The sequence below is a fragment of the Amphibalanus amphitrite genome, unplaced genomic scaffold, assembly GCF_019059575.1.
Source record: "Amphibalanus amphitrite isolate SeventyFive unplaced genomic scaffold, NRLGWU_Aamphi_draft 000245F_arrow, whole genome shotgun sequence".
NCBI classification, from domain to species: Eukaryota; Metazoa; Arthropoda; class Thecostraca; order Balanomorpha; family Balanidae; genus Amphibalanus; species Amphibalanus amphitrite.
The window spans coordinates 444,902-460,784 of NW_024881740.1; the positions used below are offsets into that span (position 1 = coordinate 444,902).

Here is a 15,883-nt window from a genome sequence, read left to right on the forward strand (position 1 = left end):
CACCATTTTGATGAAATTTGACATTGCATAGGCCCCACCTTTCTGGTCCGGGAACTGAAGACCGACCCTCGAAGCTCCACACCGTTATCCCGCTATCGCCGCTCAAAGTACGAAAGGTGTACCACACTTTGAATCGTGCTTCACTATCTTCACTGTTTAAATGTTTGCGCCGTTTTGAATTGACCGCCAGTAATAAAACTTTTACCCTGGTCATTTCATCAAATTTTATAAAGCCAAAACGTTTTTCGCACTTATTCATCACCGTTAAATTCATTAAATAGTCGTAGGCAATTTCCGCTGTTTCCTTCGGATTCTAGCGGCTCAACAAAGGAATTCCTCCAGCTTGAATCACAATCTCCCTCCAATGTATGACGTTTATCACGTGATTGTCACGTGATATTTTCTCCCATTGTCAATTGTCACGTCCAATTGTCACTCCCTCCAATTGTCACGTTATATTTTTATAGGCAATACCTAAGGCTACCTCTCCCTAAGGACAACTCAATCAGAAGAACGACCGCGTAAGCGTAGCGTCAATAATGTATTATCTGCGCCAGTTCTGTAGTAATTTTGCATGCTTCCAAACTGGCGGCCATGCTTGTATAGTGGTGGTTCGCTCATGAAAAGGAATCATGAAAATGAAATGTGGTTGCAATATTTTTCACCGAGTTCGGTCCTCAAACTATGTTTTTCTGATTCAGAAAAATAAGAAATGCTAGTAAAAAAAAAATCAGCTCCATACACGGATTTTTTTTCGATGATACTGTCCCTTTAAGTATGTATGAGCTGCATTTGTTTGAACACGTAGATTCGCGTTTGACCTCAATGTCGTCAGCAGTAAGATTAGGGTTGGGTAGGCATAAGGGCACGAATCTTCTACCTCTGGAGTATCTCAAAGGCTGAGTGCGTCGCTGATAGGCAATGGTCCATCGCGGCACTGAATCAACACCGCGGCCCGGGTGACGTCACCCGGCGATAGCATGATGACGTCACTCTGAGACGACGTGATGGTGTCACACCGGCGTCTTTCTGAGCCTCCGCCTGATGCTTTCCTGATGCTTTCCTTGGTGCATCAGACTGGCAGGAGTTGGACGTGGTCACCAATGAAAGTGTGGCGATAAAGATAATGCAGTTGTTATCCCACGGTTCTGTTTCAGCAAATGGCGCTAGCCGCTACTACATTGTACAGCCCACCGCTAAAGTAATGTAGGGTTTTACCAATCTCAACGGTTGGCTTTGACTGGCGATTGTTTAATGCGGAGTGATCGAAAAGAAGATGTCAATAGCTAAAGTTGCAGCTGCAAGGGTGACGATACATATAAGCTACATTCAAAGTTTCATTGTAGTCTGGTTAATCGTTCCTAAGCTTCAGAAGCAGAACATACCCATGACTGAAACCCCACATTACTTCTGCTGTGGACTGTACATAGATGACAGCGTCTTAGGCTGAAAGCTATACGAGTGGGTATTACATAGCGTGTCGGAGAGCCCTCCGGTTTCCAGCGTCGCACACAGTCCTAACTGTACGAGTATCGGCCATCGAGCATCACGTTTTTGTCATTTTATTATGGACAAATTCTATATTTTTATGGAATTGATTTGCCCCTGTTCTGTTGTTTATTGTCGAAGTCTCAAACTCGCTATGAACATACATAAGAATGACTGTTCGGTTACCATATTGTGCGTTCTGATAATCTTAAAAAACTTCTGTTTTTGTTCGTCTTTATAGTAGCTTTGTTGTGAGGGAATGAATTCAATAATGCTCGGGTCGATATAAGTAAGCCACGTTCATTCTTTTTGTGTTTCATTGCTCGTGCCGTATCCCAAGAGCTATTCGACTACGAGACGACGATGCACACAAACATTCATAAACATCGTTTGTATTCAGCCGTGAAATGTTTTGCGATAAAGAATCTAGTCGATCGTTTCGGTGATTTGTCTGAGAACAACAATATTCTCTATATGCAGTTTTATGGCAAATTACCGATGAAATATTTGCATTTTGGTCATTGCTTCACGAATTCCCTAGATCCATGTCCCTCAGGTATCCCAGATAGCCGTTTTTGGATCACAGACGAAAGCGCCTTCAATTTTTTCAAGGTTGATGCGCACTTTATCTGATCAATTCTGTCTAGTTTATTTCTAACCAAGCCCATCACTACATGAATGCATTACTTTTCAAATGTAGCCTGCCTTCAAATGCAACATATATGTATGCAGTTCAGACAAGAAAAAAACGGACACGAGTCTAACATGCTTGCGATGACGATGCAGTGACAATGGGTTTGCGCTCAGTAATCGGTATCCCGATTTAAAGTCCAGAGAAGCTGAAGAACCGGCTACCATCAGCTACCACGACAGTTATAGGGCCTGTTCCAGCGCCTCCAGTAGAAATTATTGACTGGAGGCTCTACGAGAAGTTTTACAGGAGTCGCTGGAACGCAATCTGGAGATTTCTGGAGATTGGTGTCACGGACCTACCAAAAGAATGAAAATGGTTCACTCTTGAAAAGCAAAATTTGTTTTTAATTTTAGAAAGAAAGATTTACAAAATTATAATAATGTAATTTTATTTACATTCAATTAGTAAAATTAACAGTCAAAAGCCTTTTGTTTATATTTGTAATTGTCACATGTGCGCCATAACTGTAGACCAGAGCCTCCAGAAAAATGTGGACCTCTCAACTCTTTGGAGGTTACTGGAGGCTTCTGGAGCTTTGGCGAGAGCTTTCTGGAGCTTTCTGGAGGCGCTGGAACGCTCTCTGGAGAATTCTAGAGCTTTTCTGGATGTTTCTGGAGGCGCTGGAACAGGCCCATAGTCTAACAATTGTTTACAGCTCTACTTTGCGGCTCCATGCCACTCTCAGGCGCTGGACCTGCTGAGAGGACCGGTATCAGCCGATGGTGACGGCCGGTGAGCGGGGATCTGACGGTCTCACACCAGTCCGTCCCCACCTCCGTGCGCGCCGCCGCGCCGAGCACCGCGCCCGCGGTGTGCACGGTGCATGGTGTGCAGACGGCGCACGGGTCCCCGCCGGAGCGCGCGCGCCGCTCCCGCCGGCCGACGACCGACCGGCGTCCACCTGCCTCCGCGACAGAGTCGGCCCATCGGCGGCGACGAGAGCGCCTCGCCGCCACGACGGGGCTTGTCGGTAGTGCTGGAGGGGTGGTGCGGAGAGACTGGTGTCCGGTGAGGACTGGTGTTGGGTACCAGGGACGGTGTTGGTGACTATGTTGGTGACCAGTGAAGGCATCATGTGGTGCGCCCTGCTCGGAGTGCTGCTGTTGGCGGTGGTACCGGCCGCTGCCGACAGACGGGGGCTGAACGACAGTCCCATGGCCACTGGTGAGTGGACGGAATGATGAGAACGTGCCCGACACACCTCCATGCGGCCTATGGCGGCGCGGTGTGCGTGGCCCGGTTTCACACGCTCGTACTCTACTCTTATCGGTATCAAATACTCCAGTGTTATCAAATACTCCACTTACTCTCTTATCGGTGCCATATACTCCAGTCTTATCTGTTTCCGTACCGGCAGCCGCAATGTTGGGGATGGCCGGGCATCTGGGGTACACCAAGATACCTATAAGAAACAGGTAGATCCGATGTTTGAAAGTAAAGCCCCAGTCACAAATTTGACGCACCTGTGACATTTCCTGTCACCCACGTGACTATTGTATTAACTTTTGTGTTTTGCGATGTTTTGACCTTATTTAAAGTACTGAAAGCTCAAAATGTATGATTAATGTTGTTTAAAGCAGCATATTAATAATTATGTTTGTAAATTATCGATAAGCTGCTTATAGCAGGTCACGTGATTGCTACCAGATTATGTGCTCAGAAAGCATCTTTTCAACTTCGATTTTGAACAATTTTTACCCCCTTTGAGGCCAAATGATGGACGGTTTGAGGCACACGATGAAATGCTGAATCTATTGATGCCAAAATTTGTTCGTTTTTTGCATTTTTAGACTAGCATATCCTGGCTCAAACTTTGACCAGTTTGTGTGTAAACCCTATGGTGAAGGGAAAACTTCACGCCCAGCAGACGTCATTACAGTGCTGCCAAATCGTGTTTGGTGGGGGTCGGGGTACACTATAAATGCTACCGAAACGGAGCCTGTCTGTGCGCTGTTTTAGAAGGTTGGAAGGATGATGGTCATGAAACATGACAAAAAAAGAAATGCACCTTGAATGCACGTTGAAGTGCACACTGAACTGATTTGAGCTGAATACTCGTTGAATAATGTCGATATCGTTGAATGCTCTTTTACAATACGTTAAACATCCATTTAATATTCCTCAACAATATTGTGATATTCATTCAATGATCACCTACACTTTTTTTAAATATCCATTCAACGTGCTGACGCTTCAGAGCCTCTTCCACTTTTTTCTTTAGTATATACAGGTGCGTCTTTGAGTTAGCTCGAACTTAGCAAACATGATAAATTTATCCATAACTAGAGGTACAGGTTTACGCGATAACTGTATGTTTTGATATGTGTGATTAACGGATGCATTAGTTTGGGTGTAGAAACTTGTATTTTTATTGGTATTATTTGTGTAGAACTGGGTAACTGCTTTTAATTGAACTGTTAAGTATGATGGTGATGCATGCGAGTTGTTCGAGCCCTTTGTAAGAATTAGGATGTTACTCAATGCAACCCTACCCTACCCTACCCTACCCTACCTAGCCCTACACTACACTACCCTACCCTACCCTACCCTACCCTACCCTACCCTACTCTACCCTACCCTACTCCTACACTACCCTACCCTACCCTACCCTACTACCCTACCCTACCCTACCCTACCCTACCCTACTCTACCCTACCCTACCCTACCCTACCCTACTACCCTACCCTACCCTACCCTACTATCCTAACCTACCCTACTATACCCTACCCTACCCTACCCTACCTAATTCTACCCTACCTAACTCTACCCTACCCTACGCTACCCTACCCTTACCCTACCCTACCCTACCCTACCCTACCCTACCCTACCCTACCCTACCCTACTACCCTACCCTACCCTACCCTACTCCTATACACTAACCTATACCCTACCCTACCCCTACCCCTACCCCTACCCCTAACCTACCCTACCATACCCTACCCTACCCTACCCTACCCTACCCTACCCTACCCTGCCCTACCCTACCCTTACCCTACCCTACCCTACCCCTACACTATCCTAACCTACCCTACCCTACCCTACCCTACCCTACCCCTACCCTACTCTACCCTTACACTACCCTACCCTACCCTACCCTACCCTACCCTACCCTACCCTACCCTACCCTACCCTACCCTACCCTACCCTACACTACCACCGACAGTCCAAGTTTCAGCTAAATCGGCCCAGAAACGGCTGAGATATTGCAAACACAAATTTATCGTATTTACTGGCGAATCCCCTTGGCGAGGGGTGCCCGGCGCCGGTATTCGTTGTCAAAGGTCAATGACCTTCCGGCTCTGATTATTTCCAGTCAGTTTTTAAGCGAACAACTGAGCCTAAAGCACGTGCCCTCTGCTCGGCGCCGGTCGCGGCCCCACCACGTGCACACCGCTGAACCCACACCCTCGAAAATTTAATACGACAAATGAGTGCACGCGATCGACTTACAGCGAAAATTTCACCCCCGTAGCCCTTACCGTTCCCGAGTAATAGCCTGTTTTTGCCGATTCTAATGCTAACCCTATGGCGCACATGAGCACGCGCCACGGGCGCATCCCCGGCCGCATCGTGCCCAAAATTTAATACGACCTGTTGTACGACGTGACCCACGAGTCGTGAAAATTTCACCCTCGTGCGTCAATCGACGGCGCCGCAATAAGCCTTTTAGGGAGTAACCCCGACGGAGTGGGCGGCGGACTTTTTAGGATTTATAATATACTAGAGGTACAGGTTTACGCGATAACTGTGTGTTTTGATTTATGTTATGTTACGGGCGCATTAGTTTGGGTGATTGACTTGTATTTTAAGATGTATTATTTGGATAGATTTGGGTAGCTGTTTTTAATTAAACTGTAAGGGTTGGTGATAGGTGCGGGTTGTTCAAGTGTTTTGTATGGTAGTACCCTACCTTACCCTACCCTACCCTACCCTACCCTACCCCTACACTACCCTACCCTACCCTAACCTACCCTACACTACCCTACACTACCCTTCCCTACCCTACCCTACCCTAACCTACCCTACACTACCCTACCCTACCCCTACCCCTACACTACCCTACACACTGAGAAAAAAATTGACTCCATATGGGTCAAAACTCTTGAAAATGCTCCCCTGAAAACTCCTTAAAACCATCGATAACTCCCTTTCCAGCAGAGTTATTGAGTGTGTTCTAGGGTAACTTCGAGCCTTCCTCATTTTGCGAAAGAGTTTTCAAGAGTTCTTAATGGATGGCGAAATGACTCCATGTGTGACACCCCATAACTCTGTGACGCAACTCTCCATTACTTCCGAAAAACCTTTCCCGAACGTTCCGACAGGAGTAAAAGGGGAGTTACGAAGGGGTTTTAGCATACGTCGCGAGGAGCTGCCGGTGGCCGCCATCTTTTGCGCGTAGTACACAGCACGTTGTGCGGGGCGGCGGGCGAGGTGTTAGTGAAGAGCGTGTTGACTTAGACGGACCTGACCTATATACAGTGACGGATAATTGGACTTTACTTTGGATTTAAAGGTAAGCTTAGCTGTATTTCTCATCATGCTTTTATAGTGCAAAGTGTTATAATGCTGTGATGAGAACATATGGGAACCCCATGTTCTTGATGGGCTGGAATGGTCTCTGTAAGGGTAATTGATTTGTATTGTTCCTAAGTGAGATAAAGATCGGAAACAGCATGCTCTGAGTTTCTAGGTCTTGGCAAATATCACACATTATTTCCCCCGAATAAATTGGAAAGTTAGGATTACACAAGCTTTACACGTCTTGGATCCTATTGTTATTGCCCAATTAGTTTAATATCTATACCAATGACAAATATCAAATTTGAAGGGTTTGCAAAGGATACCCAAAAAAAAAAACTATCTTGACATAAAAGCCTTGATTTTCCTAGCCCCTACATATATATATATAGAAAAAAAAATCAGTTACCTACCACTGCCACTGCCCATGAATGATGAAAACCACCGACAAACCAGCATGTTTAAATAAATTTTGTCTAAATTGTTGTATGTTTTTAGAAAGTGTTCATAATCTAATTCGTTCTTTAATGTTAACATGGTTACCTATGCAGCGTATAACGTCCTTAGCTTATTTTTAGCGACCTGCTCAACTTTTTGAGCGTTCAAGTAGGTACGTTTTATAGCATTGCCCTACTGTGTCTGCAACTAAGATGGAGGCTGTTAACTTGCCCTTTCGACTTTCACTGAAACTTAACTTTATCAAAATTGTAGTGCATAAAAAGTATGCTAACTTTGCAATCTCTTGCTTTCATTATTTTGACATCATGTGCCGAAATGCAGTATCAGTGCCAACACGTCAGGTCGCGTATGTCTCGTCTCGTCCATCTTGTCTCATCTGCCTACCTCTCAGTCTCCTCCCTCATTTCTTCCTTCCATCTTTCCTCGCTTCCTTTCTCACTCCCTCCCCTCTCTCTCCCTTTCTTTCTCCCTCTATCCCTCCCTTCCTTCCTGTTTTCCTTCCTTCCTTCCTTCCTTCATCCCTCCTCTCCTTCCCACCCTTTCTCCTTCATTATTTCCCCTTCTTCTCTTTTTTTTCTTTCTCCTCCATTTCCTCCCACGCAATGTTAAGGGTGCCTATAATTTCATGGTTATTAACATTTTGCAGGGGATGAGCTGGAGAGCCTGCAGCGTATCCCGCAAGACACGTCGGAAGCCAACGGAGACCAGCAAAATATCCATCCCACCATCGTGAAAGGAGAGCCGGACGAAGAAGACGCAGTATTCGTCGAGGCCCAGGAGGTGGTAGGGTAGCGGCACCACCAGACCAAGCATTCCTGCTGTGGTAGGCCACCTTTTGGATTCTTAACATCAAAACTCGCGACCGTGAAGCATATGGAGTGAGATCCCCGGAGAGCGTGCCGTGGCGGGATGTCGAAAGCGTTTGTTAATTTTTTAAGCCTCCCACCGCCCCGGACTATGAATACACATTTCTTGAAATATATTTTTTATCTGTGCTTCGGTACACGAGCTTTGGGTGGTTACGCTATTCGTCCAATATTTATTTTCGGGGGGAGGGGCTGGAGTGGAGTGATGGGAAGTTTGGGTGAGTTTGATGGGGAGTAACAAGAGGTATACCATGAAGCTGTTAACGGAGTTTTGGGGAATCATGGAATGGAGTAATCGGGAGTAATTATGAGGCAGTAGGAGAGTCATTGAGAGTAATGGAAGGGAGTTTCAGGGAGTATGTTGTTTGTTTTGATAGGGTAAAGGAGAGTAATGAAGAGTTTTCTAAAACGGTAGGGAGAGTTACATAGAGTTTCTCGAGGGAAGTTTTGGGGTGTAATGGAGAGTTTTAGAGGGGGTGGAATGAGGAGTACCACCTGGGAGTTTTGGGGTGTCGTTTTGGTGAACTCCCCCTGGGGGTGTCATGCGGAGTCAGGATTTTTCTCAGTGCACTGAGAAAAAAATTGACTCCATATGGGTCAAAACTCTTGAAAATGCTCCCCTGAAAACCCCTTAAAACCATTGATAACTCCCTTTCCAGCAGAGTTATTGAGTGTGTTCTAGGGTAACTTCGAGCCTTCCTCATTTTGCGAAAGAGTTTTCAAGAGTTCTTAATGGATGGCGAAATGACTCCATGTGTGACACCCCATAACTCTGTGACGCAACTCTCCATTACTTCCGAAAAACCTTTCCCGAACGTTCCGACAGGAGTAAAAGGGGAGTTACGAAGGGGTTTTAGCATACGTCGCGAGGAGCTGCCGGTGGCCGCCATCTTTTGCGCGTAGTACACAGCACGTTGTGCGGGGCGGCGGGCGAGGTGTTAGTGAAGAGCGTGTTGACTTAGACGGACCTGACCTATATACAGTGACGGATAATTGGACCTTACTTTGGATTTAAAGGTAAGCTTAGCTGTATTTCTCATAATGCTTTTATAGTGCAAAGTGTTATAATGCTGTGATGAGAACATATGGTAACCCCATGTTCTTGATGGGCTGGAATGGTCTCTGTAAGGGTAATTGATTTGTATTGTTCCTGAGTGAGATAAAGATCGGAAACAGCATGCTCTGAGTTTCTAGGTATTGGCAAATATCACACATTATTTCCCTCGAATAAATTGGAAAGTTAGGATTACACAAGCTTTACACGTCATGGATCCTATTGTTATTGCCCAATTATTTTAATATCTATATCAATGACAAATATCAAATTTGAAGGGTTTGCAAAGGAGAGCCAGAAAATAAAACTATCTTGGCATAAAAGCCTTGATTTTCCTAGCCCCTACATATATATAGAAAAAAAATCAGTTACCTACCACTGCCACTGCCCATGAATGATGAAAACCACCGACAAACCAGCATGTTTAAATAAATTTTGTCTAAATTGTTGTATGTTTTTAGAAAGTGTTCATAATTGAATTCTAACATGGTTACCTATGCAGCGTATAACGTCCTTAGCTTATTTTTAGCGACCTGCTCAACTTTTTGAGCGTTCAAGGGTACGTTTTATAGCATTGCCCTTCTGTGTCTGCCACTAAGATGCAGGCTGTTAACTTGCCCTTTAGACTTTCACTGAAACTTAACTTTATCAAAATTGTAGTGCATAAAAAGTATGCTAACTTTGCAATCTCTTGCTTTCATTATTTTGACATGTGCCGAAATGCAGTATCAGTGCCAACACGTCAGGTCGCGTATGTCTCGTCTCGTCCATCTTGTCTCATCTGCCTACCTCTCAGTCTCCTCCCTCATTTCTTCCTTCCATCTTTCCTCGCTTCCTTTCTCACTCCCTCTTTCCCTCCCCTCTCTCTCCCTTTCTTTCTCCCTCTATCCCTCCCTTCCTTCCTGTTTTCCTTCCTTCCTTCCTTCATCCCTCCTCTCCTTCCCTCCCTTTCTCCTTCATTATTTCCCCTTCTTCTCTTTTTTTCTTTCTCCTCCATTTCCTCCCACGCAATGTTAAGGGTACCTATAATTTCATGGTTATTAACATTTTGCAGGGGATGAGCTGGAGATCCTGCAGCGCATCCCGCAAGACACGTCGGAAGCCAACGGAGGCCAGCAAAATATCCATCCCACCATCGTGAAAGGAGAGCCGGACGAAGGAGACGCAGTATTCGTCGAGGCCCAGGAGGTGGTAGGGTAGCGGCACCACCAGACCAATTGCATTCCTGCTGTGGTAGGCCGCCTTTTGGATTCTTAACATCAAAACTCGCGACCGTGAAGCATATGAAGTGAGATCCCCGGAAAGCGTGCCGTGGCGGGATGTCGAAAGCGTTTGTTAATTTTTTAAGCCTCCCACCGCCCCGGACTATGAATACAAATTTCTTGAAATATATTTTTTATCTGTGCTTCGGTACACGAGCTTTGGGTGGTTATGCTACTCGTCCAATATTTATTTTCGGGGGGGGAGGGGCTGGAGTGGAGTGATGGGAAGTTTGGGTGAGTTTGATGGGGAGTAACAAGAGGTATACCATGAAGCTGTAAACGGAGTTTTGGGGAATCATGGAATGGAGTAATCGGGAGTAATTATGAGGCAGTAGGAGAGTCATTGAGAGTAATGGAAGGGAGTTTCAGGGAGTATGTTGTTTGTTTTGATAGGGTAAAGGAGTGTAATGAAGAGTTTTCTAAAACGGTAGGGAGAGTTACAGAGAGTTTCTCGAGGGAAGTTTTGGGGTGTAATTGAGAGTTTTAGAGGGGGTGTAATGAGGAGTACCACCTGGGAGTTTTGGGGTGTCGTTTTGGTGAACTCCCCCTGGGGGTGTCATGCGGAGTCAGGATTTTTCTCAGTGTACCCTACCCTACCCTAACCTACACTACCCTACCCTACCCTACCCTACCCTACAATCCCCTACCCTACCCTACCCCTACACTACCCTACCCTACCCTAACCTACCCTACACTACCCTACACTACCATACCCTACACTACCCTACCCTACCCTACCCTACCCTACCCTACCCTACCCCTACACTACCCTACCCTAACCTACACTACCCTACCCTACCCTACCCTACAATCCCCTACCCTACCCTACCCTACCCTACCCTACAATCCCCTACCCTACCCTACCCTACCCTACCCTACCCTACCCTACCCTACCCTACAATCCCCTACCCTACCCTACCCTACCCTACAATCCCCTACCCTACCCCTACACTACCCTACCCTACCCTACCCTACCCTACCCTACCCTACAATCCCCTACCCTACCCTACCCTACCCTACCCTACCCCTACCCTACCCTACCCCTACCCTACCCTACCCCTACCCTTACCCCTACCCCTACACTACCCTACACTGCCACCGACAATCCAAGTTTCAGCTAAATCGGCCCAGAAACGGCTGAGATATTGCAAGAACAAATACCCTACCCTACCCTACACTACCACCGACAGTCCAAGTTTCAGCTAAATCGGCCCAGAAACGGCTGAGATATTGCAAACACAAATTTATCGTATTTACTGGCGAATCCCCTTGGCGAGGGGTGCCCGGCGCCGGTATTCGTTGTCAAAGGTCAATGACCTTCCGGCTCTGATTATTTCCAGTCACTTTTTAAGCGAACAACTGAGCCTAAAGCACGTGCCCTCTGCTCGGCGCCGGTCGCGGCCCCACCACGTGCACACCGCTGAACCCACACCGTCGAAAATTTAATACGACAAATGAGTGCACGCGATCGACTTACAGCGAAAATTTCACCCCCGTAGCCCTTACCGTTCCCGAGCAATAGCCTGTTTTTGCCGATTCTAATGCTAACCCTATGGCGCACATGAGCACGCGCCACGGGCGCACCCCCGGCCACATCGTGCCCAAAATTTAATACGACCTGTTCATTTACGTGACCCACGAGTGGTAAAAATTTCACCCTCGTGCGTCCATCGACGGCGCCGCAATAAGCCTTTTTGGGAGTAACCCCGACGGCGGCGTGGGCGGCGTGGGCGGCGGACTTTTTAAGATTTATAATAGTAGATACTAGAGGTACAGGTTTACGCGATAACTGTATGTTTTGATTTATGTTATGTTACGGGTGCATTAGTTTGGGTTATTGACTTGTATTTTTAGCTGTATTATTTGGGTAGATTTGGGTAGCTGTTTTTAATTGAACTGTAAGGGATGGTTATAGTTGCGGGGTGTTCAAGTGTTTTGTATGTTGGGCCCTTTTTGAACTCAACCCTAACCCTACCCTACCCCTACCCTATCCTACCCTACCCCCTACCCTACCCTACCCTACCCTACTACCCTACCATACCATACCCTACCCTACCCTACCCTACCCTACTACTTTACCCTACCCTACCCTACCTTACTACCCAACCCTACTCTACCCTACCCTACCCTACCCTACCCTACTACCCTACCCTTCTCTACCCTACCCTACCCTACCCTACCATACCCTACCCTACTACCCTAACCTACCCTACTATACCCTACCCTACCTTATTCTACCCTACCTAACTCTACCCTACCCTACGCTACCCTACCCTACCCTACCCTACCCTACCCTACCCTACCCTACCCTACCCTACCTTACCCTACCCTACCCTACCCTACCTTACCCTACCCTACCCTACCCTACCCTACCCTACCCTACCCTACACTACCCTAACTTACCATACCCTACCCTACCCCTACCCTACCCTACCCTACCCTACCCTACCCTACCCTACCCTACCCTACCCTACCCTACCCTACCCTACCCTACCTACCCTACCCTAACCTACCATACCCTACCCTACCCCTACCCTACCCTACCCTACCCCTACACTACCCTACACTACACTACCCTACACTACCACCGACAGTCCAAGTTTCAGCTAAATCGGCCCAGAAACGGCTGAGATATTGCAAAAACAAATTTATTGTATTTACTGGCGAATCCCCTTGGCGAGCGGTGCCTTGTGTCGGCCTTCGTTGTCTGATTATTTTCACTCAGGTTTTTAAGCGAACAACTGAGCCTAAAGCACGAGCGTTTTGCTCGGTGCCGACCGCGGCCCCACCACGTGCACACCGCTGAACCCACACCGTCGAAAATTTAACCCTATTAGTGGCAGGCTCCTGGCTACCCCATATTAGTGGCAGGGGGGGGGCTGTTTACGACCCCCCCTTGATATCTCGAGATCTAACGGGCCGATTTTCAAAATTCAAACGGCATTCGATTTGGCTTAACGAGATCTACATTTCTAAAAAAAAATAAAATTAAAAAATGTCAATAGGGGGGTAGAGGGGGGTAAAAAAGGGCAACTTGCAGATACATTTTAGACTGTTTATCACGGCCAGGTTTCTGAACCAATCTTAACGCAACTTTTGCCGATCGATAGAGAATGAACCAGGAATTCACATGGATCCTAAAAATATGCATTTTCAAAAATCATAGGCGGATACAGATCATTGAGATTGGGGGTACACAAAAAGTATAGTAAATAAGGTTTTTGTTGGTACTGTTTCTAAAAAGGGTGGCAATGGTCTTGTTATGTTACAATTTTCTTATGAGAGAACGACTAAAATTGTATTGGTCATGCATAGGCGGTGACAGGGCACCTATGTTGGGAGGTAAAAAATAACCCCCCTTTTTGGACGCCTGGATCCGCCCATTATAGCAAAAACGTGTCAAAAGAGGATGCACAATAACTTTGTATATGTTATCACATGATACCTTTCATTCACTGTTCGTAAAACTGGTGCAGCATCGTGATCTTCGCCCAAATGACTCGCTTCACGAATAGGACCCCCCAATTCCCAGTGCTCTGGAGCCGCCCCTGGTAAAGTTATGAACTTGAAATTTTCAGGGAATGTGCCCAATTTAGTTTTAGGAAAAGTCAGAAAATTTCAGCATCGTAGCTTCAGCGGTTTCGGAGATATTCCCGAAAAGCCTGAGGGGTGGATAAAAACAACCCCCCCCTGCCACTAATAGGGTTAATACGACAAATGAGTGCACGCGATCGACTTGGCGTTAAAATTTCACCCCCGTAGCCTTTACCGTTCCCGAGCAATAGCCTGTTTTTGCCGATTCTAATGCTAACCCTATGGCGCACATGAGCACGCGCCACGGGCGCACCCCCGGCCGCATCGTGCCCAAAATTTAATACGACCTGTTGAATGACGTGACCCACGAGTCGTGAAAATTTCACCCTCCTGCATGAATCGACGGCGCCGCAATAAGCGTTTTTGGGAGTAACCGGCGGCGGACTTTTTAAGATTTATAATAGTAGACTAGAGGTACAGGTTTACGCGATAACTGTATGTTTTGATTTATGTTATGTTACGGGTGCATTAGTTTGGGTTATTGACTTGTATTTTTAGCTGTATTATTTGGGTAGATTTGGGTAGCTGTTATTAATTGAACTGCAAGAGATGGTCATAGTTTCGGGATGTTCAAGTGTTTTGTATGTTGGGCCCTTTTTGAACTCAACCCTAACCCTACCCTAACCCTACCATATCCTACCCTACCCCCTACCCTAACCTACCCTACCCCCTACCCTACCCTACCCTGCCCTACCCTACCATACCCTACCCTACCCTACCCTACCCTACCCTACCCTACTACCCTACCCTACCCTACTACCCTATCCTACCCTACCCTACTACCCTATCCTACCCTACCCTACCCTACCCTATTCTACCCTACCCTACTACCCTACCCTACTCTACCCTACCCTAACCTACCCTACCCTAACCTACCCTACCCCTACCCTACCCTGTCCTACTCTACCCTAACCTACCCTACCCCTACCCTACCCTACCCTACCTACCCCTACCCTACCCTACCTAACTCTTCTCTACCCTGCCCTACCCTACCCTACTACCCTACCCTACCCTACTAACCTACCCTACCCTACCCTACCCTGTCCTACTCTACCCTACCCTAACCTACCCTACCCCTACCCTACCCTACCCTACCCCTACCCTAACCCTACCCTACCCCTACCCTACCCTACCCACTACCCTACCCTACCCTACCCTACCCTACCCTACCCTACCCTACTACCCTACCCTACCCTACCCTACTACCCTACCCTACCCTATTCTACCCTACCCTACTACCCTACCCTACTCTACCCTACCCTACCCTACCCTACCCTACCCCTACCCTACCCCTACCCTACCCTACCCCTACCCTACCCTACCCTACCCTACCCTACCCCTACCCTAACCTACCCTACCCTAACATACCCCTACCCTACCCTACCCCTACCCTACCCTACCCTACCCTACCCTACCCTATCCTACCCTACCTTACTTCCCTACCCTACCCTACCCTACCCTACCCTACCCTACTACCCTACCCTACCCTATACTACCCTACCCTACCCTACCCTACCCTACCCTACCCTACCCTACCCTACCCTACCCTACACTACACTACCACCGGCAGTCCAAGTTTCAGCTAAATCGGCCCAGAAACGGCTGAGATATTGCAAAAACAAATTAATTGTATTTACTGGCGAATCCTCTTGGCGAGCGGTGCCTTGTGTCGGCCTTCGTTGTCAAAGGTCAATGACCTGCCGGCTCTGATTATTTCCAGTCAGTTTTTAAGCGAACAACTGAGCCTAAAGCACGAGCGTTTTGCTCGGCGCCGACCGCGGCCCCACCACGTGCACACCGCTGAACCCACACCGTCGAAAATTTAATACGACAAATGAGTGCACGCGCTCGACTTGGCGTGAAAATTTCACCCCCGTAGCCCTTACCGTTTCCGAGCAATAGCCTGTTTTTGCCGATTCTAATGCTAACCCTATGGCGCACATGAGCA

At 47.2% G+C, this 15,883-nt stretch overlaps 1 protein-coding gene across 2 annotated transcripts in view; it reads left to right on the forward strand.

The window, feature by feature from the left end:
* LOC122386277 (multiple epidermal growth factor-like domains protein 6) overlaps nt 1–15,883 on the forward strand; it is a 100,274-nt gene that overhangs the window by 55,617 nt on the left and 28,774 nt on the right. The window contains exon 1 of one of the 2 annotated variants that reach the window (XM_043375324.1): nt 2,860–3,346. The exons of the other annotated variant lie outside the window; for it this stretch is intronic. Within the exon in view, the coding sequence (XP_043231259.1) occupies nt 3,232–3,346 (115 nt within the window). The 5' untranslated portion in view covers nt 2,860–3,231. Of the gene's footprint in view, nt 1–2,859; nt 3,347–15,883 lie in introns of those variants that run through there. 2 annotated transcript variants of the gene reach the window in all.